This window comes from Castor canadensis, chromosome 12 (assembly GCF_047511655.1).
Source record: "Castor canadensis chromosome 12, mCasCan1.hap1v2, whole genome shotgun sequence".
NCBI lineage: Eukaryota > Metazoa > Chordata > Mammalia > Rodentia > Castoridae > Castor > Castor canadensis.
Window position 1 is genome coordinate 87,794,643 of NC_133397.1, and position 27,451 is coordinate 87,822,093.

Here is a 27,451-nt window from a genome sequence, read left to right on the forward strand (position 1 = left end):
ACTGGATGCAGTGTGTGGCATCTGCTCCAAAGTTTCCAACTGATCATCAAAAAGCCCATGTAGATTTATATAGTCCTTATTTTTAAAAGAAATTCAGGTCAATGCTAATGCTTAGCCTTCCAGATATAACTATTTTAACCAATAATTCAAAAACCGAATAATCCAACATAAGCCTGATTTCAGATTGCCGAGAGAAAAAGCCTATGGATGTCAAAGACAGTTACAGTGTCTACTTTTCACTTCATATCTGTAAAATATTAAAGACAATAGTGTTAATTTGATATGAAATTGTAAAAATGGGGTTTTCATTTACATGTGTATTTATTTACATAAACAAAACAAAGATTATTCTTGTCCTAAAATGTACCCTGCTATCAATGTTCCAGTAATTTTATAACATTTTCAGTTAGCAAATAAAAACCTCAGCAATGGCAAAAAAATTTTTAAGTTAAAATTACTGCTAAAAAATCAGAGAATGATGGATAGTTGATAAAATTGGATTTTGTAGCTGAGGATCTTATAGTTCTATTAATTTAGTAGATAACTAAAGTGAGTACAATTTTAACAAATGGGAATTTTTTTTCCTAGAATACCATACATTTAAGTATAATGCTCTCCATTGTAAGACCATGTATGCAAACTTTATTTCTCTTATTTTTAAACAATCATATAAGGAAACAGGGCAGATACTTTTTGGCCCCCATTACATAGACACAGAAACCCAATTTCAAAAAGCCTAGATCCAAGAAAAATGCTTACAAAAACATTGGACCTTGAATAGAATGAAAGTCTTCTTTCTTCTAGGCTAACTCCTTTTCCTGACTGAGTTCATGTTACCATCATGACACAAAACATGTACTTTACTTTGGTTTTCTGAAAGTGAGTTTATTAAATTTTATCATCAATAGATTTTAACATTGTTTTCCCTTAAAAGGAACCCACAAGATTATAATTCTGAATATAATTGCCTATGCAAGAATTAGGTGGTTTGTTTTTTGTTGTTAACTTATTTTTGCCTGTTAATTTTTGTATTTGACCAAGTATGTAAAAGTAAATTAATAGTCTTACCACATTAAGATGCAAGACATAGAGATTCTTCCCAATCCACAAATAACAATCCCCAGAAGTAACTACTGTCAGCAGTGAAGATTATAACAATATTTAAAAGAGATTAACTATGTGTATTAAGTAGAACACTGTGGCATACATTAAAATATCTTGAAATTTTAAAAATCAACGCAAACATGTTTTCATCTTATCAATATGAGAATTTAAATACAGCAGTACAAATGGGTAACAATAGGAGAAGGGGACTGGAAGTGTGTAAAGTTACCTGTGCAATTACTCTGCATGTTAAAAATGTTTCCAAATCAAACTAAAACAGCTTTCAGGGCACATAGTAAATCATGTATTTCACTGTAGCACAGAGCTTAAACTAGAGCCAAAGAACGTGATTTACTGCCAGCATTGCCAGATCCCTCCCATCCTTCACTACACTGTGTGATGGTAGGATTTCATCTGGTAACTGTTCTAAATTCTCATCTGAAACTTTTTCCCTAGAACAATATTATCTTTCAAATTATACTTTAGAAGAATTCATCACTCTGACAATGTATCATTAATCAAAGTAAGGAGGGTTGATATTTTATAACATTTTCCAATGGATGGCACCTTGTCAAAGTTAAGGTTAAAAAGAAGAAGTTTTAATTTAGTTTTTAAAATGGTATATTTTATGGTAATGCCAATGCTTCCAAACTCCAACTACTATTGTCATCCAAATCTCTGCCTACCCCCTAATAAATATTAATGATCATCATATGATCCAGTACTTCCAATGCAAAGGAGTTCACATGTAGTGTGCACCTATGTCACTTTGCAAGCATGAAAAAAGAAGTCTGGATGTTTTGTTTGGTTTTGTCTGCGGGGGATGAGGGGATCTCTCAAATTCACAATCCTCTTGCCTCAGCCACTCAAACTCTCAAATGCTGCGATTACAGACATACACTACCACACCACACTCAGCCCAATCTTCTTTCATGGTGTTAGCTTTCATTGATTTTCCAGCAGCAAAAGTTTAGAAGAGGTTTATTTCAAGCACTGCCTGGCATTAAAAACTGACAATTCTAAACTGTTCATGTGAATTTGGTAAGCAAATATAAAGGTAGAGAAAGGGATATAGCCCACACACCTAGAGAGAACATTGTGTTGCAGCAGAACTCGAGAAGCATTATAAATGTATTGGTTGCAGTGAATGTTAAATACGGTTAGGACCCAGATAGCTTTAACAATCAAATCACTTCAGGAAGGTCAAATTGTGTACTAAATTTACCCAATAATATGCACAACTTTAATGTTTTCATGTATCAGTTAAAAATAAATTCAAATTGAAAAACTTTTCTTAAAATTTAAAAATAAGTTTAGTTTAAATTCTAAAAATACGTGTATAAAAGTAGTTCTCTTTTTAAAAAAATTCTTTCTCCTTATTAGGAATATTTTCTCAAGTATAGTTTTTCTGATTTCTTTGGTGGAAGTTACTACACATGCAAGCGAGAAATAAGTAAATGGTGTCAGTCTAACTCTAAAGTTTGTATTGGTTCTTACACTTTTTTTTCCAACACATAGTGTTCTGTAGCAATCAGGGAAAAGCTTTCTTATAATTAAAGCCAAAATCTTAGCAATAGATGAAAATCATAAGGAGGAAGCTAAAATCCTCCAGTTATGCCTCCTCTTAGTGAAAGTTCCAAGTATTGTAATGCTTCAACAACCATGACATTCCACTAAGCTAAACTCTCCAGGAAAACCACGAGTGTAGATAGAGAAACTGTGAAGACCTGCACCTCTAATAAAAATCAACAGATTAATAAACAAGGCTATATCCTGATTGCTGAGATTTTTTTTAAATTTTGATGTACATGACTTCTGTTAGAAGCTAATTCCTACACGATCAATGTCACAGTGAAGGAAGCATAGGTCCTAAAAGTGTACGTGTCTGCCAGCATGTTTCTATCTACACATGCACTGGATACTTTGCAACACGATGACATAAGGACTCTGCTACCTAAAATCAGAGATAACAAGACTCAGTCTCTCTGAGTTGGATGTTGCATAGAACAGGAGGAAAAACTAGCTACATCAAGCAGACAAGCTTTTCAAATTATCATGGGATCAGTAACAGGATGTAATAAATCCATTAAGTTGCCACTTAGTAAAAACATCTTTGCAAAGTAAAAATAATTTACTGATAAAATACATAACTTTTACAGCCTAATCCATTAAATAAGTACAAAAAGATGAGCATTACCTCTTAATTTTCCAGTCTTAATATATATCTTCCATTTTTAGAGAAATTTATTTTGTTTGTACGATGAATCCACTCTTACAGATAAACTTAGTACAAATTTATTTCCTAAAAATACGGTTGACCATAATCAACTCAATTTTCTATGAAAGTTTAAGAAAAAGATACATCACAAATGATTTTATCAAAGGTTTCATCTATTGTTAGGGTCAAAAGACAAAAGCAAAAAGTTAACAGCAGTTTAAGAAGAAAAGGAAAAGACTGAGGATCAAAGGGCAGGAATTTCCAGGTAGCAGAAAACTAAATGAAAACAAAATTTTAGCAAAATATTCTATATAAATTCATAAAAATATAGATACATGAGAAAACTAATTACAGAAGGAAAGAAAATTGCAGTGGGGGAACGCACAGTTGAATCATGTTTTAAAATCCAGTTCTGTTCATCATAGATCTAAAAACAGATGTGGTATTTGCACAAGTAGTAGAACAATATCAATAGAATAAAAAACTGATCGTTGTACTAGATAGAAATCAAATACTGGAAATGCAAAATTCATGTGGCCGAAATTTATTGCTTATTCCAGCAACATATAATGGTAATCAGAACACAAGACACTTTGTAAAGGTCTGGCTTTTATCAAGTGTTATTAGACAAAGGTTATATATTCCTCTTTGACAGATAAAAGAGGTAATAAAAATGAACAGAGGTCTAGACATTTGTAACTTACAATAAATGCAATTTATTATTCAATAGATAAATGATGTAAATAAAAGTACACAATGTTTAGTGCTATCATAAAATAATATGTGAAAGTAATGAATTAAAACACATCTAATCCAGTTAAAGCATTTTTAAAATAAGACAAAATAGCATATAAATGTAAGAGCAATGTAAAAAATCGCAAAAATTTTTTTAATTGCCTGGACTTAGGAAAAAATAATAACATGGGTTAGGTTTAAATAACTGTGCTTTCCAAATTTTATTACAACATTAAAAAACTCTATATAAAATCTTTTAATATTTAACAATCTTAAAAGTGAGTGAGAATAACGAGAAGCAACAAAGGAAATTCACACTTGCAACCTTGCTTTCTATTTGTGGTTTTGATGGCATATAATTATGCACTTTATTAATTATCTTAGCAAGTACTTGCTATTGTTTTCAGCTAATATTACATGTATAATGAATGCATCCAGATGAGTTAGCTGCTTTCAGCAATTATTCATATTTGAGCTACATAAGCAACAAATGATTTCATATTCAATGATTTGAATAACAGGTTTTTAGACATAGTGGGATATATTCACTAACAAATAGCAATCAAAAATCTGTGATATTTGGTTTTTAAATATAGTATTGGTCATGCATCATGATTGGGCAGCTTTTATCACATAAAGACCAGTAAGCATAAAATATAGCAGACTAAACTACTGTGAAATTCCTTAAAAAGTCATGAAACAAGAGTTACCATCTGAAAATTACAAAGGTTCCTCAAATATTAAGCATCAATGTGACTGAATAAAGATTCATATATGTGGTTGCTCTAATGACCCTTACAAGTCCCTCCAAAATTGATATTCTGCTATCTCTATTGGGATAAGGAGGAATTATCCTTATTTTTGAATATACTGTGATAAATTGAGTTCAGAAACTTTAATTCACTGTTGATTTTACAAAAGCCTTTCAAAATATGTATTACTAAACTGCTCTTGAAAACAGCTTGAGTACACAATACCCGTTGTTAACCAAAGGCATTATGCTGAAAGAGATCGCTAGGAGTTATTAATCTTCCTTACTCTAACCTCATACCCATGGAACAAAATGCCTCCCCATTTCTCCCTACTCCTGTCCATCAGCAACCAGCATTGCATTTCTGCTTCTGTAAGGTCGCCTGTGTTAGATACCATGTATAAATGGAATTATGTGACATTTGTTCTTCTGTGCCTTATGTATTTCTCTTAGTGTGTCTTCTCTAGGTCCAGTTAAGTGCTCCACACACACACACAAAATACATACAAATCAAGGGACTCAGGAAACTTTGGACAGTAATGAATATGCTTATTGTCATAATTGGGTTGATGATATCATGGACATATGGATATGTCAAACCTATCAAAATATTTATAAATTAAATATGTGTAGGTTTTGTATTTTAATTATTCCTCCATAAAGTATTTTAAAATCCTAAATACAAAGGTAAACTTTTCAGTAATTCTTCAGAATTGTTATTAACATAATTTTCTAGGCTTTACATGCAAATGGCACAGTATTGGGGTTGAATTTCTGCTAATATTTTATTCTGACTAGTAAAACTTAATGTATATAGGTACAAACAGAATGCCTTTTATATCTATTGTCTTTAAACTGATCTTCTCAATAGCCCTGAAAGGTTCTGAGCTTCCACATATCAGTTTTATCTTAAAGGTTTCCACAGTATGAACATAACAGAAATGTTCTCCTCTGCTTTTCAATGATTCAGGCCACCTGTGCATTAAACCCGTTTCATGCATCTATCTTCTCCACTTTACTGGATGCTCTCTGTCACTTGTCTCTGTAACATACTCCCAAAGATCTTAGTCTTTACAGATGGTGCAATAGAAGCCCTACTTTCCCTTCTCCCTACCTCTTTCACTTGTCTTCAGTTCCCTTTCCTGATCTTTTCTTACTATCGGCATCTAAAAGTCATCACCCACATATAAATTCACTGATGTTCATACTAATAAACTGTCCCACATTTAAATCTTCTTTAAAATTCTCTCAAAATTTCTCTCAGGAAGATATGTGGATGGCCACTAAGGCTCATAAAAAGACATTTAACAGCATTAGACACCAGGGAAATGCAGATAAATGTGGGTGTTCTCTTCAGTTTAGAGACCATTTCTTTTGTTGTGCAGAAGGTTTTTAATTTCATGTAGTCCCATTTGTCCATCTTTTCTCTGAGTTGCTGGGCTGCTACAGTTCTACTGAGGAAGTTCTTGACTATACCTATTGTTTCCAGGGTATTCCCTGTACTAACTTCAAGGTTTTAAGTGTGATATGAAATCCACTTTGAGCTGATACTAGTACTGGGTGACAGGCATGGATATAGTTTCCGTTTTCTGTAGGTAGATAACTTGCACAGCAACATTTGTTGAAGAGGCTGTCTTTTCTCCATCACATGTTTTTGGCACCTTTGTCAAAAATAAGGTGAGCATAGCTGTGTGGATTCCTATCCAGGTCCTCTATTCTGTTCCACTGGTCTTCATATGTTTTTGTGCCAGTACCATGCTGTTTTTATTGCTATGGCTCTATAGTATAGTTTGAAGTTGGATATTGTGATATCTCCAGCATTTCTCTCTTTGCTCAGTATTGCTTTGGCTATTCATGGTCTTTTGTGTTTCTAAATGAACTTTAGGATAGAGTTTTCAATCTCTGTGATGAGTGTCATTTGGATTTTGATGGGAATTGGGTTGAACATGTAGATTACTTTTGGCAGTATAGCTATTTTTACTATGTTGATTCTACCAATCCATGAGCATGGGAGATCTTTCCATCATTTGTAGTCTTCCTCTATCTCTTTCTTCAGTGGTTGTAATTTTCCTGGTTGAGGTCATTTACATACTTTGCTAAGTTTATTCCTAAGTATTTTTTTTTGAGGCTGTTGTAAATGGAATTGTTTTCTTATATTCTTTCTCAGTTTGTCCACTGTTGGTGTATAGAAAGGCTACTGGTTTTTTTTTAAGTTGTTTTTGTATCCTGCTACATTCCTGAAGCTGTTTATGGTGTCTAGGAGTTTTTGGGTGGAGTTTTTTGGGTCTTTGAGGTATAGGATCATATCATCTGCAAATAGAGACACTTTTGCTAATTTTTTACCTATTTGTATTCTTTTTATTTCTTCTTCTTGCCTTATTGCTCTGTCTAGGAATTCCAGGACTATGTTGAATAGGAGTGGGGAGAGTAAGCATCCTTGTCTCATTCCTAACTTCAGGGGAAAGGGTTTCAGTTTTTCCCTATTGCGTATGATATTGGCTTTAAATTTGTCATTTATAGCCTTTATAATGTTGAGGTACATTCCCCCATTCCTACTTTTCCTAGAGATTTTATCATGAAGTGGTGTTGAATCTTATCAATGGCTTTTTCCGCATCTATTGAGATGATAAAGTGGTTTTGTCTTTGCTTCTATTAGTGTGCTGTATTACATTTATAGATTTGTGTATGTTGAACCATCCCTTCAGCCCTGGGATGAAGCTGACTTAGTCAAGGTCAATGATCTTTCTAATATGTTGTTGGATTCAGCTTGCCATTATTTCATTGAGGATTTTTATATCAATGTTCATTAAGGAGTTTGGCCTGTAGATCTCCTTTTTGGATGTGTCCTTGTCCTGTTTGGGGATGAGTGTAATGCTGGCTTCGTAGAACGAGTTAGGCAGTGTTCATTCACTTTCTACTTCATGGAAAAGTTTAAGGAGTGTTGGTATCAGTTTTTCTTTGAAGGTCTGGTAGAATTCAGCTAAGAATCCTTCAGGTCCTGGAATTTCATTTTTGGGAGACTCTTTATTGCTGCTTCAATTTCATTACATGTTATAAAACTGTTTAGGAGGTTAATGTCCTCTTGGTTCAGTTTTTGATGGTCATAAGTATCTAGAAATTTGTCCATTTCTTCAAAATTTCCTAATTTATTGGAATATAGGTTCTCAAAGTAGTCTACCATGATTCCCTGGATTTCCTTAGTGTTTGTTGTTATCGCTCCTTTTTCATTTTTGATTTTACTATTTGGCTCTTTTCCCTCCTCATTTTAGTCAGATTTGACCCTGTTTAAAAAATCAGCTATAAAATTCTAAGCAAAAATTATAATATTGCCTGAGGTTTGGTCCCTATAAGCCTGTTCATGCAAACAAATATACCCAACATATCCACATTTATACAGGCATATCTTTATTTGAAGATACCAGAAAACATAGAATTTCAACTTTGATGGGCTCTTCTTTCATTACTGAACATCACCCTTATCAAAATTTCTTTACTTTTTTTTTTTTGATGACGCTGGGGTTTGAACTCAGGACCTTGTACTTGCTAGGCAAGTGCTCTACCACATGAGGCACACAATCCAGACACTTTTTCTTTAATTATTTTTCATACAGGGTCTAGCTTTTCTGCCTGACCTAGTCTAGAATGAAAATCCTCTTATGTATGCCTCCCACATATCTGGCATTACAAAAGTAAACCACCACACCCAACTTGTTTGTTGAAATGAGGATTTGCTAACTTTTTTACCTGGGCTGGCCTCCCAAGATTTCTTCTTTCTAGTTCAAAACATCTTCATTCCAATTAAGTAAAGATACTTACCATAATTTATTGATAGTTTGCTAAATCTAGCCTCCTCATGCATGTCATATTTCACAATAGAATACCCTTTGTCTTTCTACAATATTTCATTCTCTCTTGTCTCGTCTACCTGAGCATTTAATATTAAAAGGAAAATAATATACCATACATTTATGTTTTATTTTGCATACAGTTAAGTACTTACCAGAGTTTGAAGAAAGCAAAGAAATTTGAAATGTTTGGAATCACTGCAAAGTCTAAATCAATCATAAATCAAAAGAAATGTCCTTTGAAGTTGTAATGTTAGTCAACTGGAAATAGTAAAAAATAGGTTGCTTTCAATGTTTCAGGGATTTATCTCTTAAGTAAAACAAGATAATCTGGTACAAAATGACCCATAGCAACTGAGTCACAGATCAAGCTGGGTTGTAAAATAGGGGATGAAATTGTGTGCAAGTTTTAAATATGTCTACTGTATAATAACCAGAAATTGCATCATAGGTTAGAAAACATGAAGTATGACAGACATTGGCCTAGAATGCTTGCTCTTTATATGGTAATGCTTAATGTCCACCTATCACATGTCAGCCTTAATGTCTCAGATTAGGTATGAATTCATCAGTCAACATAATCTCATAATATCAATGACTACCAAAATAGTGAAAAAGTAAAAGCACAATATGCCTGGTTAGCAAGGGCCAGGCAGGAAGAAATATTCACTCATTCATAATCAAGAGACCATTAATAGGCCAACTCTCAGCAACAAAAGCACTTGTGTGTAAGAGATAGGGGAGAACTATGGAAACAAGGGGAGAGGAAAAGCAAGATGACTGAAAAAAATAAAAGGATAAAGAAAGGACAGAGATAGGAATAAAATGGCAAAAATAGAGGAATAATTAAAGTCTAGAAGTGATGGCAAAGAAAGAATAAAGTCATGATATGAGAAAAAGTCCTAACCAAACAGCAAATCTGGAGGATTGTACAGTTACACAAACTCAGTGAGCTGTTTGAAACTTCTTTCTTATTAAGTGTTGCAATCTCAGGTAATCAAAATAATGGAAATGATTCACTATTAAATGGTGAAGCTGTATTCAGTGTGATCTACTTACTAAGATGGGAAGATGTATGTAAAACATTTTGAAACTGTTTGAAATAACTGTATTATTTATTCATTCAGTATTGTATGTAAAGGTATCCAAGGTGTTTTGATATACATATACAAACATAAAGTACAGATACTTATGGTGTGATGGTTACCACTGCATAGTATATTTATATATCTCGCACCACACAGTTACTTTTCTTTTTCCTTGTAGTAAAAGCACCTCTATATACACAATGGAAAATAATTCTGTCTTCAAAAAAAAAAAGGTAATGTAATTAATCCTACAACTTGGGTAAACATGAAAATCATAAGTGAATTAAGCTAAGCACAGAAAGAAAAAAGTGTTTTCACAATTTTTGTATCACGAATAAATGCACAAATTTACTTGAATTACTCAGAAAATATTGTCTGCTTCAAATTACTTCATTCCATTGCTGTCTCAGTAGATGAAATAAGGTATAGGTTTAGTTTCCAGTACAGGTGGTCTGTGCATACTGTGCTGAGTACCAATATCACAATTCCACTTCCCAAACAGTAAGTGCACTTACCAGGAGTCACCCGAAAGCATCACATTAGTGACATGTTTCTTGGGTTTGGCACTGTGTCCTACAGCTACATGGGAGGCAGAGATTAGGAAGACTGGAATGCAAGGCTAGCCCAGGCACAAAGTTCATGAGACCCTCCCATCTCAACCAACCACTGAGCATAGTGGTGCATCTATCATCCCAGCTACATGGCGGGGGAGGGGGGAGTATAAATAGAAGAACCATGGTCAAGGCCAGCCTGGTCTTGAAGCAAGACCCCATCTCAAAAGCAACTAACCAAAAATGACTAGCAAGCACAAGGCCCTGAGTTTAATTCTCAGGACCACCAAAAAATATATAGACACAGTTTTTTGTTGCTGTTGTTGTTAGACGCAGTTCTTTAGCATTATTTGACGTTAGTTTTATATATGAAAGAATTCTTGTGTTTGAAGAAGCCTGTCATGGATTCATGATTATTTTATATGTACTACATTTTGTACACACACATATATATGGACTTCATTCATGCTAACATTTAGAGATAAATGTGTTTTCTACAATTTGAGATTCATTGGAAACTTAAATACCATTTTACTATTTGTGGCTTATCAACCTTTCTTCCTCTGCAATCAAAATCAGAAAATGTGATGCTGGAAGTGCCATAAATGTTCTTATCACAGAAAAAGAATTAAAAGGAAAAAAAGAAATCAAGAAAATGGTGATATGAAGTTTTTGATATGCTTATTAGCTTGATTTGGACAATTATTTCACAATGTATATGTATATCAAAACATCAGATTGTAGCCCATAAGTATACAATTGGTATCTGTCTACTGTACCTTAATAAAGATGGAAAACAGGCTGTAGGTTGCTATAAGTGCCCCATGTCAAGGTATTACCTAACCCAGAGGGAGTTTATGTAAAAGGTATATTTTTTAAATTATAAAAAAAGTCCAGTTAAAATGTACATTTTTACTTCTCTTATCTTTCTATATTGGAATTTTACCTTTTTTTTACTCTTTTTATTAACATACATTAATAGTAAAACATGATTTCATTGTGATAATGCCATAGCAGCACATAGTGTGCTTAGAAGAAGTTCACTCCATTACATTCCCTTAACATCCCTCTCCCCTCTCTTTTCCAAACAATAAGATTGTAAACTACAAAGAACACGTTCTTCTAGCTTAAGGTATAAGAGGGATTTTAATTATGCTACTATGGAATGAAAAATGTTTAATGTTTGTAAAGCATCCTATATGTTGTGTTGCTTTTAATAAGAATGATTTGATACATATTATAACTTTTCTGGAGAACAGAAAGCCATATCACATCAAAGTTGTGTGTGTGTGTGTGTGTGAGAGAGAGAGAGAGAGAGAGAAGAAGAGAGAGAGAGAGAACAAACTCAGATAAATTTTGAGGGTTAAATACTGAAGATAAGGAAAGGAGCATGTCTCATTCTTCACTGTATCTTCCATTATCAGTTAGTATAGTGGCTTAACTTCATTGGGTGACAACTCAGAAAAATGTGTTGAATAAATAAAACACTGAATGAAAAATCCTTCTTATGAACTTACAGTGGAATAGCCTGTACAGCATTGCTAAAAGGTCTGAACACTGAATGGTGACTCGAACCCAACCACACTTGGGAAAATGAGTCAGGTCTTGTACATGTTTTGTGAATATCATAACTGACATCATGAGCGTCTTTGAGAGCTAGCAATATTTACCCTGAGGGACATGTGAAGATTGAAATCTACCCAGGTCTTCTGAAATACAGATCTGACCACCAACTCCCCTTTAGCTACAAGAATCCTTAACCCATTTTACAAGGTCTCTGGCGCTCACTCGCTTTTACCTCCCGGTGCTTAGGAGCAGCGTCCTAGCACTGTATGAGGTCATTGCCTAGCACAACCCTGCTTCCTAGATCGTACTCGATACACACTTATTGAGTAAATTACTGTAAAATAAATTAAATCTATGACAAATCAATGCACCATTAAATATAACAGTATATCTAACCATATTTATTGCTTAAGAACAAGAATTTTTAAAGCCATGGAACAGGGTTTGAGTTTAGGTATCTTAAAGATCGGTGATTTTTTTTAAAAGGGAAATGAGTATAAAAGGTCCTAATATGTGGAAAGAAATGTAGAAACCTGAGAGATGAGTTTAGGAAAACTAAGAAATTTTCACTCATACACTAGATAGAAACAATACTTAAAATAAGCCATGTGTTCATTTAAAACCACAATGGATAAAAATATAGTCTAATTTTAAATGTCAAGTTCGTGGATAGAATGCGTAATCTAAAGACTGTAATCAAGCTAAGTGTTTCAGGAACTATATTAAAACACACTTTAAATGGCATTTAAATTAGTGTTCAGTAAAATAAATCAAAGGTATATGTCAAGCTGTCTGTGCATAATAGAATTTTAGAAATTAATTTAAATCATCCTGAATTCTAGATAATGTTTTAAATGTCTTTATGTTGAAACATTTTATAAATATACTACAAATAAAGCATTTTAAAAAGTCATACCTGTAAGAGTGTTGTTCTGTGGAGTTTCAGTGCCCCCTTCTGATGAATTTTAGCAAAACATCCTGAACAATAATCTTCACCACATTCAAGGCATACCTTCAAAAAAATACACATGACAGACAGTATGTTTCTGAGTAAATATTTACATAAAGATGTCATTGTTCTCATATTTGTACCTAAAATTTCATACCTAAATATCATCAGAATTGAGTAGCCCAAAAAAAACTCACTTGTTAACACTAATTACTCTGATATCAAACTAAATGTAAAGCTACAAAGTAGGTGATAGATATGTGTGTTAGAGACATTTATGTAGTTGCAGTTTCTGAATAAATTATAAAATTACTATAGCATCAAGTTAAACTTCTTGACCTGATTTTTAAAAACAGCATATGTCTAGGTCAATATTTTTTACATTTTTATGTTTTTTATGACTTATTTATTATTTTGTGACTTATTTATGACTTGGGTATGGATTTATATGAAACAATTTCAAACTATATGTATACACACACACACGTGTGTATACATATATATATATATATATATATGAGAGAGAGAGAGAGAGAGAGGGAGAGAATCCCTCCAGAAATCCCTATCTACTTCCATGATAGGTGCTCTTTCATGGATGAGTCTCAAAATACAGTTCTGAATGTATTCTTGCAAGAGCCCTCAAAGGAAAGAAAACATAAGGAAAAAAACCTGAATTGAATTGTATCATACTCTCCACAATGTTTATGACTAGTGAAATGATTACTAACAAGTTAGTATTTAGCTTCCAATTTCTCTATGACTTTAAAATGTTAATTTTTAATATATAGATAAGTTATGTGATATACCTATACCTTTGATGGTAATATTGAAAATAAAAGAGAAAAGAAAATGAATTTTTAACAGAAATGAAATTACTACTGTGCAGTTTTACCATTGCTACAAGATCACCAACAACATGGCAAACAGCAGTGCAAATGGCTAAGATCCCTCATTTTCTTCAGTTTGGTTCAGGTTGTGAAGAAGGACCAGGAGCATGAAAAAGAAAGCATGAACACTTGGAGAGATGTCTCCACTGTTCTCCACCCTACTTCTTCTTTCTTAGTATCAGAGAATAATAAGCAAGAAGTAACTGGGTGAGGCTGGCAAGAGGACAGCTATGTTCTTCAGCCTGCACTGGCTAATGGCAGACTGAAATGGGTACAGATGCTCCTCTAACTGTACTGTGCAGGTGAATCACCTGGGTTTTGTTACAATAATAGCTCTGGCTTAGTAGGCCGGGGGGCGGGGAGAACGTGGTTTCCTGCGTTCTCGCAGCTCCCAGGTGATACTTGTGCTGCCATGGTATAGACCACACATTGAGTAACAAAGCATGAGGATGTATGAGACATAGCAAAGTAGACTCAACTCTCATTATAAATCCAATAGGAAGCTGAAGTTCATTAATTTTTAAAAATTACATTTAAAGTTTCTGCATGACAACAGGCAATATACAATAACTCAGACAAGTTTATTAAATATTAAATGATTAGGACAACACTAAAAAGCTTTAAAGATATAAGAAATTTTATATAACTGAAATGAATTCACAAAAAGAGGAGTTAGGATGAAATAACATTAGCGATATCTATTTAATGAGCACTTGCTCATGGTTCTAGGTGCTGCATATATTCAATCTCACTTCATCCTCACAAACCCTTATAAGGTTAGAACAATGATTGTATCTCCATTGTGAATTTAAGGTTAGAAAGGAACATAAAAATTGAGAATTCGCCACAGTCATATAAGCTAATGGTGGAGCCAGAATTTCAGCCCCAATGCCTGGCTCAAGGCTCAAGCTTTAACCATGAGAAACATTAATGGTAATTAAGTCAACCACTGGCCATTAATTGCAGCACTAATCATTTATTGAAAAATCTTGATTAAAAACTGTAACAAAATAAAGTTTAATATTTCAAATAATTGAATGCCCTAGTGTTTCTCAGAATACTAATGAATTTTTTCAAATGTGATTCGCTATGTAGAACTGGATCTGTTATTTAAGAAGTAGAAAAAGGGATGTGAGGGCGATCTGGCTGCGACATCTGTCACCCCATTGATCGCCAGGGTTGATTCGGCTGATCTGGCTGGCTAGGCGGGTGTCCCCTTCCTCCCTCACGGCTCCATGTGCGTCCCTCCCGAAGCTGCGCGCTCGGTCGAAGAGGACGACCATCCCCGATAGAGGAGGACCGTTCTTCGGTCAAGGGTATACGAGTAGCTGCGCTCCCCTGCTAGAACCTCCAAACAAGCTCTCAAGAAGTAGAAAAAGAAACACTATAACCACATGGAAACCCTTTCTACTCTTGCTTCAAGAGCTACAGTCTCTCAGAGAAATAATGATTTAAAATATCTTAATTGCAAAATTTTTAAGAATAAAACAAGTTTTAAAACTATAATTTCACATAAGCATTTGTATTAATATAGATTTCAAAATGCATTCTGCACAATTTTTATTTAACATACCTGATAATACTATTTCTCATATACTTGCCAATTTCTATAATACAGAATGATACAGAGAACTGAAAATCAGATTCAGCATATAATTCTACGCCAAGACTTTGTTAACAGATTTTTAATGAAAGTAGCCAAATAGATATTTGCAGACTGGAAGATAAAAGCTAGAGTTGCAGAGTAAGCGTACATATTTTGTTATACAAGCATATTTGGATTTAAGTTGGGTTAAAATGACCGCCAACTAGAAAATTTTTTTAGGCAGTTTGTGTAACTGGCAGAAACATAATGAAAATGTAGATCAGGATGCCATTCCACCACATGTGCTGCTTTGATGATGGAATTCCCAAGTGTCATTTTAAGAAATATCTTGTTGATTTGATGAATTCCAGATCACTTGTACTAAGTCTTCAGAATCCACTTGAGTTTAATTAAGTTATCCACATATGCCAAGTTAATCTATAGCTTTAAACTATCCTTATTTTTGTCGTAAAGACTCAGCCTAAAGCCACTGTAATTTCTTTTAAAAATAAGAATTTGGGAAGTTTTGGATTTTATTTTTGCCACCAATATTAGCAAATGCCATCATATCATAAGATAATGTGCCAAAAAAATTGCACAAGTTATTGTCTGCTCTGCATGTGTCATACACATACGAAATACTTCAATGCATCAACTTATTATGTCAATAACTTTGTGATATAGACATAAGTATTTGTGGCTAAAGGCCAAATACTTAATAACAGGGAAAGATGAGGTTTGAGCTTTCAAAATGCAAACCTCTAACTCCAACAAACATACAGTTTTCCCTGGTGAATGTCAGTGAGATATATGTATTCTTGTTATGCAGTCACCAAAATCATGCACAATGATAGAAGTTAAGAACAAAAGATAAGCTCAAAATTTAACAACACTATGATATATTCATTCTAATATGATTTGTAAATGGTTTATCATTTATCATGGAATAACATTTTCATTTAAAATCAAAGAAAATCCTTTTTAAGAAAGAGTATTAGAGGGCATGAATATGATCAAAGCACATTATATGCATGTAAGGAACTACCACAATTAACTGTATATTCTGTATAGTTCGTATACACTAATAAAAATATAACATTGCTACTCTCATCTGCTTTCCACAAAGGCATGTGCCATTTATCTCATTTGGTATTTCCTTCTTCTTACTTTACCTTCTCTATAAAAAAAATCTTTTATTTCTATGTTAAGCCCTATTTACTTATGTCATACTGTACAAGTTCCATAGTCTTTAAGAAGTACTCAACTAAGACTACAGGAAAAAAAGAGAAAAGACATAAATAAATAACATCAAAATATGAAAAGGAAGAGACTACAAATTGTACCACAGAAATACAAAATATCATTAGAAGTTGTTGTGAACAAGTATATGCCAACAAATTAGATAACCCAGGAGAAATGGATAAAGTCCTGTGCACATAGACCTTACCAACACTGAGTGATGAAGAAAACAGAAAACTTGAAAAGACCAACAAAAAATAATGACATTCAAATCAGTAATAAAAATATTTCTGTAAAAGAAAAGGCCAGGACCAGATTGATTAACTCCTGAATTTTACCAAACATTTACAGAACAATTAATAACAATTCTTAAGTTACTCCAAAAAATATCAAAGAGGGTATATTTCTAAACTCATTCTTTTAATCTGATACCAAAAATAAACAAGGTCACACAACAAAGAAAACTGTAGCCCAATATCCTTGATAAACAGAGATACAAATGTCCTGAATAAAATACTAGCAAACTGAATAAAATAGCAAATTCAAAAGATTACTCACTATGATTCAGGGAGATTTATACGAAGAAACAAGGATGAATCAACATATGCAAATCAATAAATGTGTTATACTACATTAGCAGAATGAAGAATAAAAATTATATGGTCATCTCAATAGATAGGGAAAAGATATTTGGTAAAACTCAACATCCCTAGAAGAGGATACTGAACAAATTGCATTAGGAAGAATATACCTCAACATAAAAAGGCCACATACAATAAGCTAGCAGCTAACTTCATAATGAATTGGGGAAACCCAGAATCTGCCTCCCTACAACCAAAAGCCAGACATAGATAGCTGCTTTTATCAATTTTGTTCAACATAGAACTGGAAGGGCTAGCCACAGCAATCAGACAGGAGAAATACCTAAAGGGAATCCAAACTATAAGAGAAGTCAAGTTGTCACTGCACATAACATGATCTTTTATATAGAAAACATCAAAGACTCTATCAAAAATACCCTTTTAAAGTAATAAATTGAACAAAGATGCAGGATACAAAGTTGATATCCAAAAATCAGTAGTATTACTCTATGCCAATAGCCAATTACCCAACATAGAAACAAAGAAAGCAATCCCATGCACAATTGCATAAAAACATCCCTAGGAATTAATTTAATCAAGAATTGAGAGATCTTTATTACAAAAACTATAAAACATTGCCAAAATAAATTGAAGAAGACACAAAAATATAGAAACTGAAGAGGTCATAAAAGTAGACATCTCATGTTTTTGTATTAGAAAAATCAATGTTATTAAAATATGCAGACTACCCAAAGCAATCTATGAATTCATTGCAATCCCCTATCAAAATACCAGTGGCATTCTTCACAGAACCAGAAAAAAATATTCCTAAAGTTTGCATGTAATCATTAAAACTTCCCAAAATAGTCAAATCCAACTTGATCAAATGAAAAAGGCAAGGGGCATTACACTACCTGGCTTCAAAATATACTACAAAACTGTGATAATCAAAACCAGAGGAACTAATACAGAAACCTTAAAACAACAGAGGTTATCATGATCAGGGGATCAGGAACCAATGTAAAGATCAGTTAGAGTTGAATCAACATGGGCCATAACACATGGGTACATGAAAGCAATAGTAGGAATCTCTCTGTATAGCTATCTTTAACTCAACTAGCAAAAATGCTTTGTCTTCCTTATTATGCTTATGTCATTTCTTCAACAAAATTAGTGATGAGGGCAGAACAGGACCTGCCTGGAACTGAAGGGGGGAAGGGGGAAAGGGGGGAAGAGGGGTGGGGGGAGAAATGACCCAAACAATGTATGCACTTGTGAATAAATGAAAAAAAAAAAAACCACGGTTTGAAAAAAGTTCATGCATAAAGCAATTGAAGAGAATAAAGAGTCTCAAAGTAAACCCATACATCTAGAGCCCACTCATTTTTGAGAAAGGTTCTAAAACATACACTGGAGGAAAAATAGTCTTTTCAGTAAATAAAAGTTGTATATACACATATGGAAGAATGAAAGTAGACTCCAATCTCTCACCAAGTACAAAAGTCAACATAAAATGAGTTAAAGACTTAAATGTAAGACCTAAAACTATAAAACTACTGAAAGAAAACACAGGGGGAATGTTTCAGGACATTTGAATGGTCAAGGATTATTTGAACAAGAGCCTAAAATAACAGGAAATAAAACCAAAAACAAATGACATTACATCAAAGTAAAAAGCTTCTGCACCAGAAAGGAAACAACCAACAGAGAGAAGAGACCACCAATAGCAAGGAAGAAAAATTTGGAAGCCATACATCTGATAAGGAGTTGATATCCAGAATACATATGGAGCTCAATATATAAAAATGTGTAAGGAGTTCAAAAACAGAATAACCCAATAGAAAATGGGCAATAGACCCAAATGTGCATTTTCCAAGAGAAGACGGTGAATGGCCAATAGCTATAAAATTGTTCAGGATCCCCAACCATCAGGGACATGTAAATCAAAACCACAATGAGATTATCACCCTACCCTAGTAAGAATGGCCATTACCAAAAAGACTAAAGATAACAAGTGCTGGTGAAGATATGAAGAAAAGGGAACCCTTGAACACTGATGACAAGAATGTAGGTTAGTATAATCAATATGGAGAATAATAAGAAAGATCCTCAAAAAAGGAAAGCTAGTACTACCATATGGTCCAGCAATCCCACTGCTGGCTAAATGTCCAAAGGAAATGAAATCAGTATGTCAAAGACACATCTGCACTCCCGTGTTCATTGCATCATTGTTCACCACAGCTAAGAAATGTACTCAACCCAGGTACATATTGACTGATGGAAAAAGAGAATGGGATACCATCCAGATGGGATACTATTCAGCCATAAAAAGAATGATAGCCTGTCATTTGTTACTATATGGACAGAACTGGAGACCATTTTGATAAGTGAAATAAGCCGAGCTCAGAAACAGAAGTACCCCAAGATCTCATCCATATGTGGAATCCAAAAAAGTTGATCTCACAGAAGTTGAGAGTAGAACCACAGACTGTAAGAAGTAGGTAAGAGAAAAGGAAGGATGGACAGAGGTTGATGAGGGGCATATTAAATTACAGTTAGATGGAGTAAGAAGTTTTGGTGTGCTAATGCACAGTATGGTGATTATATATAATGATAACATATAAGTGTAGGTTATGTTATGGTTTTGAAGAACTTATCCACAAATCATTTCTGATTTAAAGCAAGAGGCTTAGGCTTGTTTAAAAGAAGTTTTAATTAAACTCACAGTATTAATTTTGATTGCTAAATTATTAAGGGAATACTTTGTCTCTCTCTCTCTCACACACACACACACACACACATACACGCACACATACTACACACATAGAGAGTATTTTAAATTAAAAAAAAAAACACTGTACCTTTTAAATGAAGGGGAAGTTTTGTATTATGAGATAAATCTAGAGAAAAGATTCATTCACCAAATGTTTGTTGAGTGTCCACTACACTGCAAGCATAGCCTAAGTGGTGGGCACACAGAGTAAATAACACAAACCTAGATCTTGTGATCTAGTTACATGGAAAATAAACAAACACTTTAAGTGGTGACAGAAATGTTATGTAAATGAATGAAATCTCTTTATAAACCTAGAGCTTAAAACTCAGCTTTTGCTGTTTTTTTGAAAAGCTGTCAGAGTAGGTAACATGCATTGATATTTGCTGATGTGAGGAAACTGGGAGAGAAAAATATTTGCTGGAAAGAAATTAAGGGCTCAGTTTTAAACATGTTAAATCAATGATGAATATGCGACTTCCAGGCAGAAGTGGTAAGTAGGTTCTTTGAGTTAAAATTTTGGGGACGAGGTATGGGGTAGATATGTGAATTCAGGAATCATCTATGCAGATGTGCCCTTTAAGGCCAAAGGGGTGCATAAAGCTTCCTAAAGAATAAGAACAGATAAGTTAGAGGAGAGGCCCCAGAACTGAGCTCGGTGGTATGCCAACATTAAGAGATCAAGAAACCAGCAAAAACTGGTCTCTTAAACAAGGTAGCAAAGTGTCCCAGAGGAAGCATCAGGATGAGGAAAGGGTAGTGTGCCAAATATTCCTAATAGATTAAGATAAGAACTGAGAATTGAATGTGGTATTTAAGAATGTGGAAATCACTGCCAAACTTGATAGGAACAATTGGTGGATAGCAGACCCAAGACTGAATAAATAGTGTTCAAGAGAGAAGAATACTTCAGAGAATATATTTTAAAAAAATCTAAAAACAGAGTTTTGAAGATATATTTGTATACTCATATTCATAGCAGTATTACAACAGCCAAAACTTGAATTTAACTCAAGTATCTATCAATGGATAGATAGATGAATGTGGTATATATACATATATAAATAAATATATATATATATGTATGGCAATATTTATTTGGTCATTAAAAAGGAAGTCCTGATACATGCTACAAAATGGTTGAAATTTCAGGACCTTATGCTAAGTGAAATAAATCAGTTACAAAAAGACAAAAATACTGTATGATTCCACTTAAATGAGCTAATAGAGTATTCAAATCCATAGAGGCAGAAAGTGTTTGCTAGGGCTTTGGGGAGAAGAATGGTGTTATTGTGTAGTGGGTTAGAGGTTTAGCTTTTTTTTAATTATTATTCATTTATTCACATGTGCATACATTGTTTGGGTCATTTCTCACCCCACCCCGTCCCTCTCTCCTACCCTCTCCCCCCCACCCCCCTCACTTCCAGGCAGAACCTGTTCCGCCCTTATCTCTAATTTTGTTGAAGAAAAGACATAAGCATAATAAGAAAGACAAAGCGTTTTTGCTAGTTGAGTTAAACAAAGAGCTATACAGAGAGATTCCTAGCATAGCTTTTGGAGGTTCAGCTTTTTCAAGAGTTATGTGGATGGATGATAGTGGTTGGAAGGTTAAGAACACAAATGTACTTAGTGCCACCGAACTGTACTGTTATCGCTAAGATGGCAAATTTCGTGTTATGCATATCTAACCACAATTTTTCTACCGTTTAAAAAACTGGTGCCAATGAAAAGCTAGAGAGCCATCAGAAAGCATTATTATCTGAACCTTTTTCAGTTTCACTTAATAACATCTTTTTTGTGGTACTGGAGTTTAACTCAGGTCCTACACCTTGAGCCATTCCACTAGCTTTTTTTTGTGATGGGTTTTTTCGAGATAGGGTCTCAGAAACTATTTGCCCAGGCTGGCTTTGAACCACAATCCTCCTGATGGCTGCCTCCTGAATACCTAGGATTACAGGCATGAGCCACCGGCACCTGGCACACTTTATAACTTTTAAGAGAAGAATGAGAAAGAGAGAGAGAGAGAGACATAGGAAATAGCAGGCTTATACCTAGAAACAAAAAACTTTGAAACCACCCTAAAGTCATTTGACATGTGACTGGATAAATAAATTGTGGTACAACCATACAGTGGAAGACTAGTCAGTAATACAAATTAAAAAGCTGCTAATAAATTTAGCAACATGGATTAATCTCCATGTGGAGCAAACAGGTCAAAATATAAATATATATATACTGTACCATTCCATTTAAATAACATTCAAAATAGGCATCACTAAATTTGTGGTGTTAGAAATCAGAACAACAGTGTCCTCTGGTAGGAATGGATTGGAAGAGACACAAGGAAACATTCTGGGGTTAGAGTAGCACTTTTATTTTTCTGTCATGACTGGGATTTCAACTTAGGGCCTCATGCTTTCTAGACAGGCATGCTACCACTTGAGCAACTCCACCAGCCCTGTTTTTGTGTTGAGTATTTTCAATGTATGGTCTCATGAACTATTTGCTTTGAACCTCAATCTTCCTGATCTCTGCCTCCATAGTAGATAGAATTACAGAAGTTAACCACAAGTACCCGGCTTCTGTATATTGATATGGGGCTATATAGCTTGCCAAACGGCATCTGTTACACATTTAAGATCTGCCCATTTCATAGTAAGTAGACCACACCTTAAGAAAAATAATGGAGAATGGGCAGGGAGTATACATGGCCAGCAAGAGTGCACAACTTCTCAAAGGAGTTTTATTACAATAGGTGCAGAAGGAGAGCTGAAGATCAAGAAGAATTTTTGTTAAAGTTTGGTTTGGGTTTGGATTTTCCATGGGAGATACTGTTGCATGCTGTTGACAGGCATGACTGAAAGAAGAGAAGACAAGATTTAAAGTGACATTCTTAAACAAGAATGAGAAGACAAGATTCAGTGATCAAGTGCAGACGTTGACGCTGTTCACCAGCATATGCACGTCACCCATAGTAACAGTACCAAAAAAAAAAAAAAAAGTACATGGCTATGAAAGCAGATTAAGTTGGGAGAGGTGTAAAAAGCCATGTGAGAGCTCTGTTTATTATAGTGTACATACTAGTAGAGCATCTTTGTTCTCACACTGTCCACAAACCTTCCTTTTTATCTTAGGTTTTTCACTTCTGGAAGAATTTGCCATTTTATAATTAAGTGGTTCTTTCACTGGCTCTAGAAGAAAAATAAAATCAGACCAATCATTTTAAAATATGATGCTTAGTTTTCAGATTAATAAAGTAATGATACTATATACATTTCTAAATTATCAAACAATATTTAAATATAAATTACCCCAAAAGAAGGTATAAAATCAAGTCTAATCTGCAGAGCCCATAGCAGCCCCTAGGAGCTCCCGTGAGCACTGGGCCGTTCATATCCTCCCCTGGGTGCACTGCTTAAAACTCACTTGAACTGAGCACATAGACTTGGAGAATGCTAAAAAACGTACTCTTGACAGAATTCGTACGGCATTTTCCCATTTCTGGATCAAACTAAAGTACACATAGAAAAAGTTCTGTATGTGTATAATACAGTATACTTATAATAAATATATTCACATAAATATCACATTACATATTTAGTTCTAAAATTTATTCTGCCAAACAATGTGAATCATTTAAAATTAATCTGTTTATTCTACATGAAAATACCTTATTTCCTGCAGTGAAGAGGTCTGGTAGAGACGAACCAATGTGGGTTGCAATGTATATGTGCATGGAAGTAACACTAGGAATCTCTCTGTATCGCTATCTTTATCTCAACCTACCAAAAATGCTATGTCTTTCTTATTATCTCTTATGTTTTCTCTTCAACAAAATCAGAGAAGAAAAGGGTGGAACAGGTTCTGCCCGACAGTGGCGGGGAGATGAGACGTGGCCCAAGCAATGTATTCACATGTGAGTAAATGTAAAAATTCAAAGTTTTTAAAATCTTATTTCCTTTGAGATCATTATGAATTCAAATTTTATTTTGCGGTTTTGCTATTTTACAATAATGTATTAAAATATAAAGAAACTTCTTGTTCTTTTCATTTCCCAGAATGATATTTTAATTCATAGTTTTATATTCCTACATTTTCTAAATGATTTAAAGATTATATCAACAAACTTTAAAGAACAGTGTTATGAGAGTCCTCACTTTGTAAAGTTATTATTGTAATTATTTTCTAAGTTGGCATTATTGACCAAAAATTTGAATAAAATTTATTTTGAAAATCAATGTGTCAACATTTGAGCATTTAGAATGTTTCTGCTGCATGGGAGATCCTAGCACTTTAGCCTTATGTGTATTTCAAAAGTGAAGGAAAATGGAATATATCTTAAGTATCTAACAATACATTGGTAAACTGTATACCTTGAATCTGCTGCTTCAGTAATTTTAATTTTACCTTTCCAGCAGAAAGCTGTATTAATGAAATAGATATTATTTGTCAGAAATATATTCTTCTATTCAAGGAAAATTAAGTTGCTAACAAAAACATTAGGAGTTTGTACCATTTGGTACAATTTATATAAAAATTTATTATGAAAGAATAATATAAAATTAACAAGATCATCATTAAAGCATTTATAAGCTTTATAGTAATTTATTTTTAAAAGAAAGTAAATTTTGTAAATACTGAATATACAAACTAACTTTTAAAAAACACCAGAAATTTTTGAAACAAAAATCCTCATATATCTTCATGAAATGACCTTAAGAAAATGCTAGCGTCCATATGCTGTGAAGGTCCAGTGAATCTTTTCTATCTCTGCTGCTTTGAAGTACATAAAGTCTAATATTTGTAGAGACTAAATTTAAACAGGATTGCCACTGAGCTACTTGGCTTACATAATTACAGGAGCCAGTATTATTATCTTGTTTGCCCAATTTAGAGAACCACATGTCTTTTGCATCATAGTCTTAAACTTCAATATATTATTTATGATCCCTGGCTTTCCTATGTTGTAGCCATAAAAATTAAATAAGATTCACTACTGGATATTCAAATAATCACTTAACATTATAGGATCTTAACATTTTAGGAAATAAAGCAGACCTGCCAATTGAATGTATTCTCCTTGGTCTTGCTAAAACTAACATTTAAAGTACACAAATGAGCCCAGAGGATGATGTACATTTATGTAGACACTGTCAATTCATACCCAGTTTTCAATTTGCAATTTGCATGCTCCATTGCTCAATTTGTACATGAGATGAGAACAATGACTGCCTCTGTATCTATGGCTCTACCAACTGCAGTCATCTTTGAAAATTCAGACCTAATTATTCTCTGTGGTTTTGCTTCAAAGAGGCGCTTATTGTTCATATTTTCTGAAGTAGCTGCTCAGATGTTTTCTGTACCAAATGCAGCAGAAAAGAAAATTAGTATTGAAATAGTCAACTTTTATATGAATCACACTTTTATTTTTAAGTTGGAAATGTTATCAAGTTACAGATAATTTAACCTCATTTTTCATAACCAAATTATCCAATATGATTACTTTAATGATACATCTGAATTGCAATAGGATCTGGATGGTTATAAGCTACTTGATCAGGCTGGATAGTTATGTGAAAGCAAAATGAAACAATTATTAGGGAAATTTTATAATTTCTTTTTATTGCTATGAATATTTTTCTGTCTTATGAATGTAGTTATATTTACTTCACATTATTCAAATTGTATAAACATATCAGAGAAAAAAGCTGCTAGCTGCTATTTTTAGGCAAATAGAATTTCCTCATCAAGAAAAATTGTTCTCTGTTTGAGAAAACATTGGGTAATGGAGTAGGGTTAGACCAAGGACACACATGTGCATGTGTGTGTGCACATGCATGTACACACATGAACATATGTACATGTATATGTACACAGGTATGCATCTGGAACATTGGGAATTGCATATACTAAAGCCTATGCCTTACTAATCCACTTATGCCTCCACCAGTAGGTGTTAAAGAAGAGATTTTTCAGGGGCCTGGGCAGGTTAGTTGGATCTACACAGTCACATCATCTGAGCCATTGCAGTCAAACCATGCTGTGGTCTTCAATCTCCCTGGCATTCACAAATGCCTGCATATTCCCACTGATGCCTTAATCTGCCACATAGGGTCCTAAATCCTCCCACAAGCCACCCTGGCAGATATGCTCAACTACTGTACATTAACTACTGAACATTTGCCATTTTTCACTCAAGCTCTCCTACCATTCCATACAACCCTATGAAAAGCTCCTTCAGTATATTGTGCTTTAAATCTTTCCAAAATGTTGCAACCAAAAGTTCACATTAACTGAAAACTACCTTTCCTTAAACACATCTTGCTCCAAAGCACTGTCCAGAGGAACTTGTTCTTTTCTGGATCCCTTTCACTCACCAAGGAAGAACAAAAAAGTACTCCCTGTTTGCGCCTGAGCACTGCTTCTGTAATACAGGTGCACTGTCACCATTCAGCAAATGATTGTCCCCATCATCCACTTATTACCTCCATTATCTAGGATCATCTCCCACTTCAACTTCAGCAATCTTTTCAGTACTGCTCTCGTTCTCATTTCTGACTGATAAACGTGGACACTTCAATGCCCACATTTACCTGACATGATACCCTTAACATGCCTGCTGGCTACTGTGAACATCTTCAGCCACCCTACCATTGTGACCAAACCTTGCACCTAAGCAGCATTCTGAATGGTTACAACTTCAAACTCCCAAACTCTTTTTTTTGTGCTTACCTTAATCACCTTATCTCCTTCTCTTCTATCTCCCACATTTACTTACTGCTGTCATGAAATGATACTGTGGGTTTTCAAATAAATTCATACTAAATAACCCCAGTTAATCATTTATTCATTTGCTGCTAAGCCCTAATCATGCTTCCCACAGTAGCTACTCCAAATCTCCTCCCTTCTCAAGAACTCACATTCATCCCATTCCCTGTCCTCAGCTGAACATATGACACCGCCTTCAACTTTACTAAGAATGTTCACATCTACCTATGATAATTTCCCACAGCATCTACCCCTGACCACCTGCTAGACCCAACCTCTAAAGTTTGGTTTTATTTCCATGTGTTTTGCTCTCCTCAGAGAAAATGTGCTCTCTCTTCCTGGTGAAGACTTTTTTAATGACTCACCTCCTCAAATACCACACTCACAACTGGTACCTCTCTCATCTGCATCTTCGATCTTTCCTCTGCTTGCATTCCCCTTCCTCAGCCTATAAACTGGCTCATCTCATTTCCCCTAAAAACTATATAATAAAGTTTTCCTTTGATCCCGTTGAACTCTTTTTTTTTTTTAACTTTTCCAAAATCATTTTTTTTCATTTTTCTTTTATTATTCATATGTGCATACAAGGCTTGGTTCATTTCTCCCCCCTGCCCCCACCCCCTCCCTTACCACCCACTCCACCCCCTCCCGCTCCCCCCCCTCAATACCCAGCAGAAACTATTTTGCCCTTATCTCTAATTTTGTTGTAGAGAGAGTATAAGCAATAATAGGAAGGAACAAGGGGTTTTGCTGGTTGAGATAAGGATAGCTATACAGGACATTGACTCACATTGATTTCCTGTGCGTGGGT

The 27,451-nt window shown here is 34.3% G+C and overlaps 1 protein-coding gene across 1 annotated transcript in view; it reads right to left on the bottom strand.

Annotated features, from left to right (window-relative positions):
• The window catches only part of LOC109675084 (zinc finger B-box domain-containing protein 1-like), a 104,538-nt gene extending 77,488 nt beyond the window's left edge, over positions 1-27,050 (bottom strand). Inside the window, 4 exon segments of the mRNA XM_074049035.1 lie at positions 12,775-12,870; positions 22,954-23,063; positions 24,246-24,294; positions 27,006-27,050. Coding sequence (XP_073905136.1) covers positions 12,775-12,870; positions 22,954-23,063; positions 24,246-24,294; positions 27,006-27,050 — 300 coding nt within the window.
• Positions 27,051-27,451: the final 401 nt, after the last annotated feature.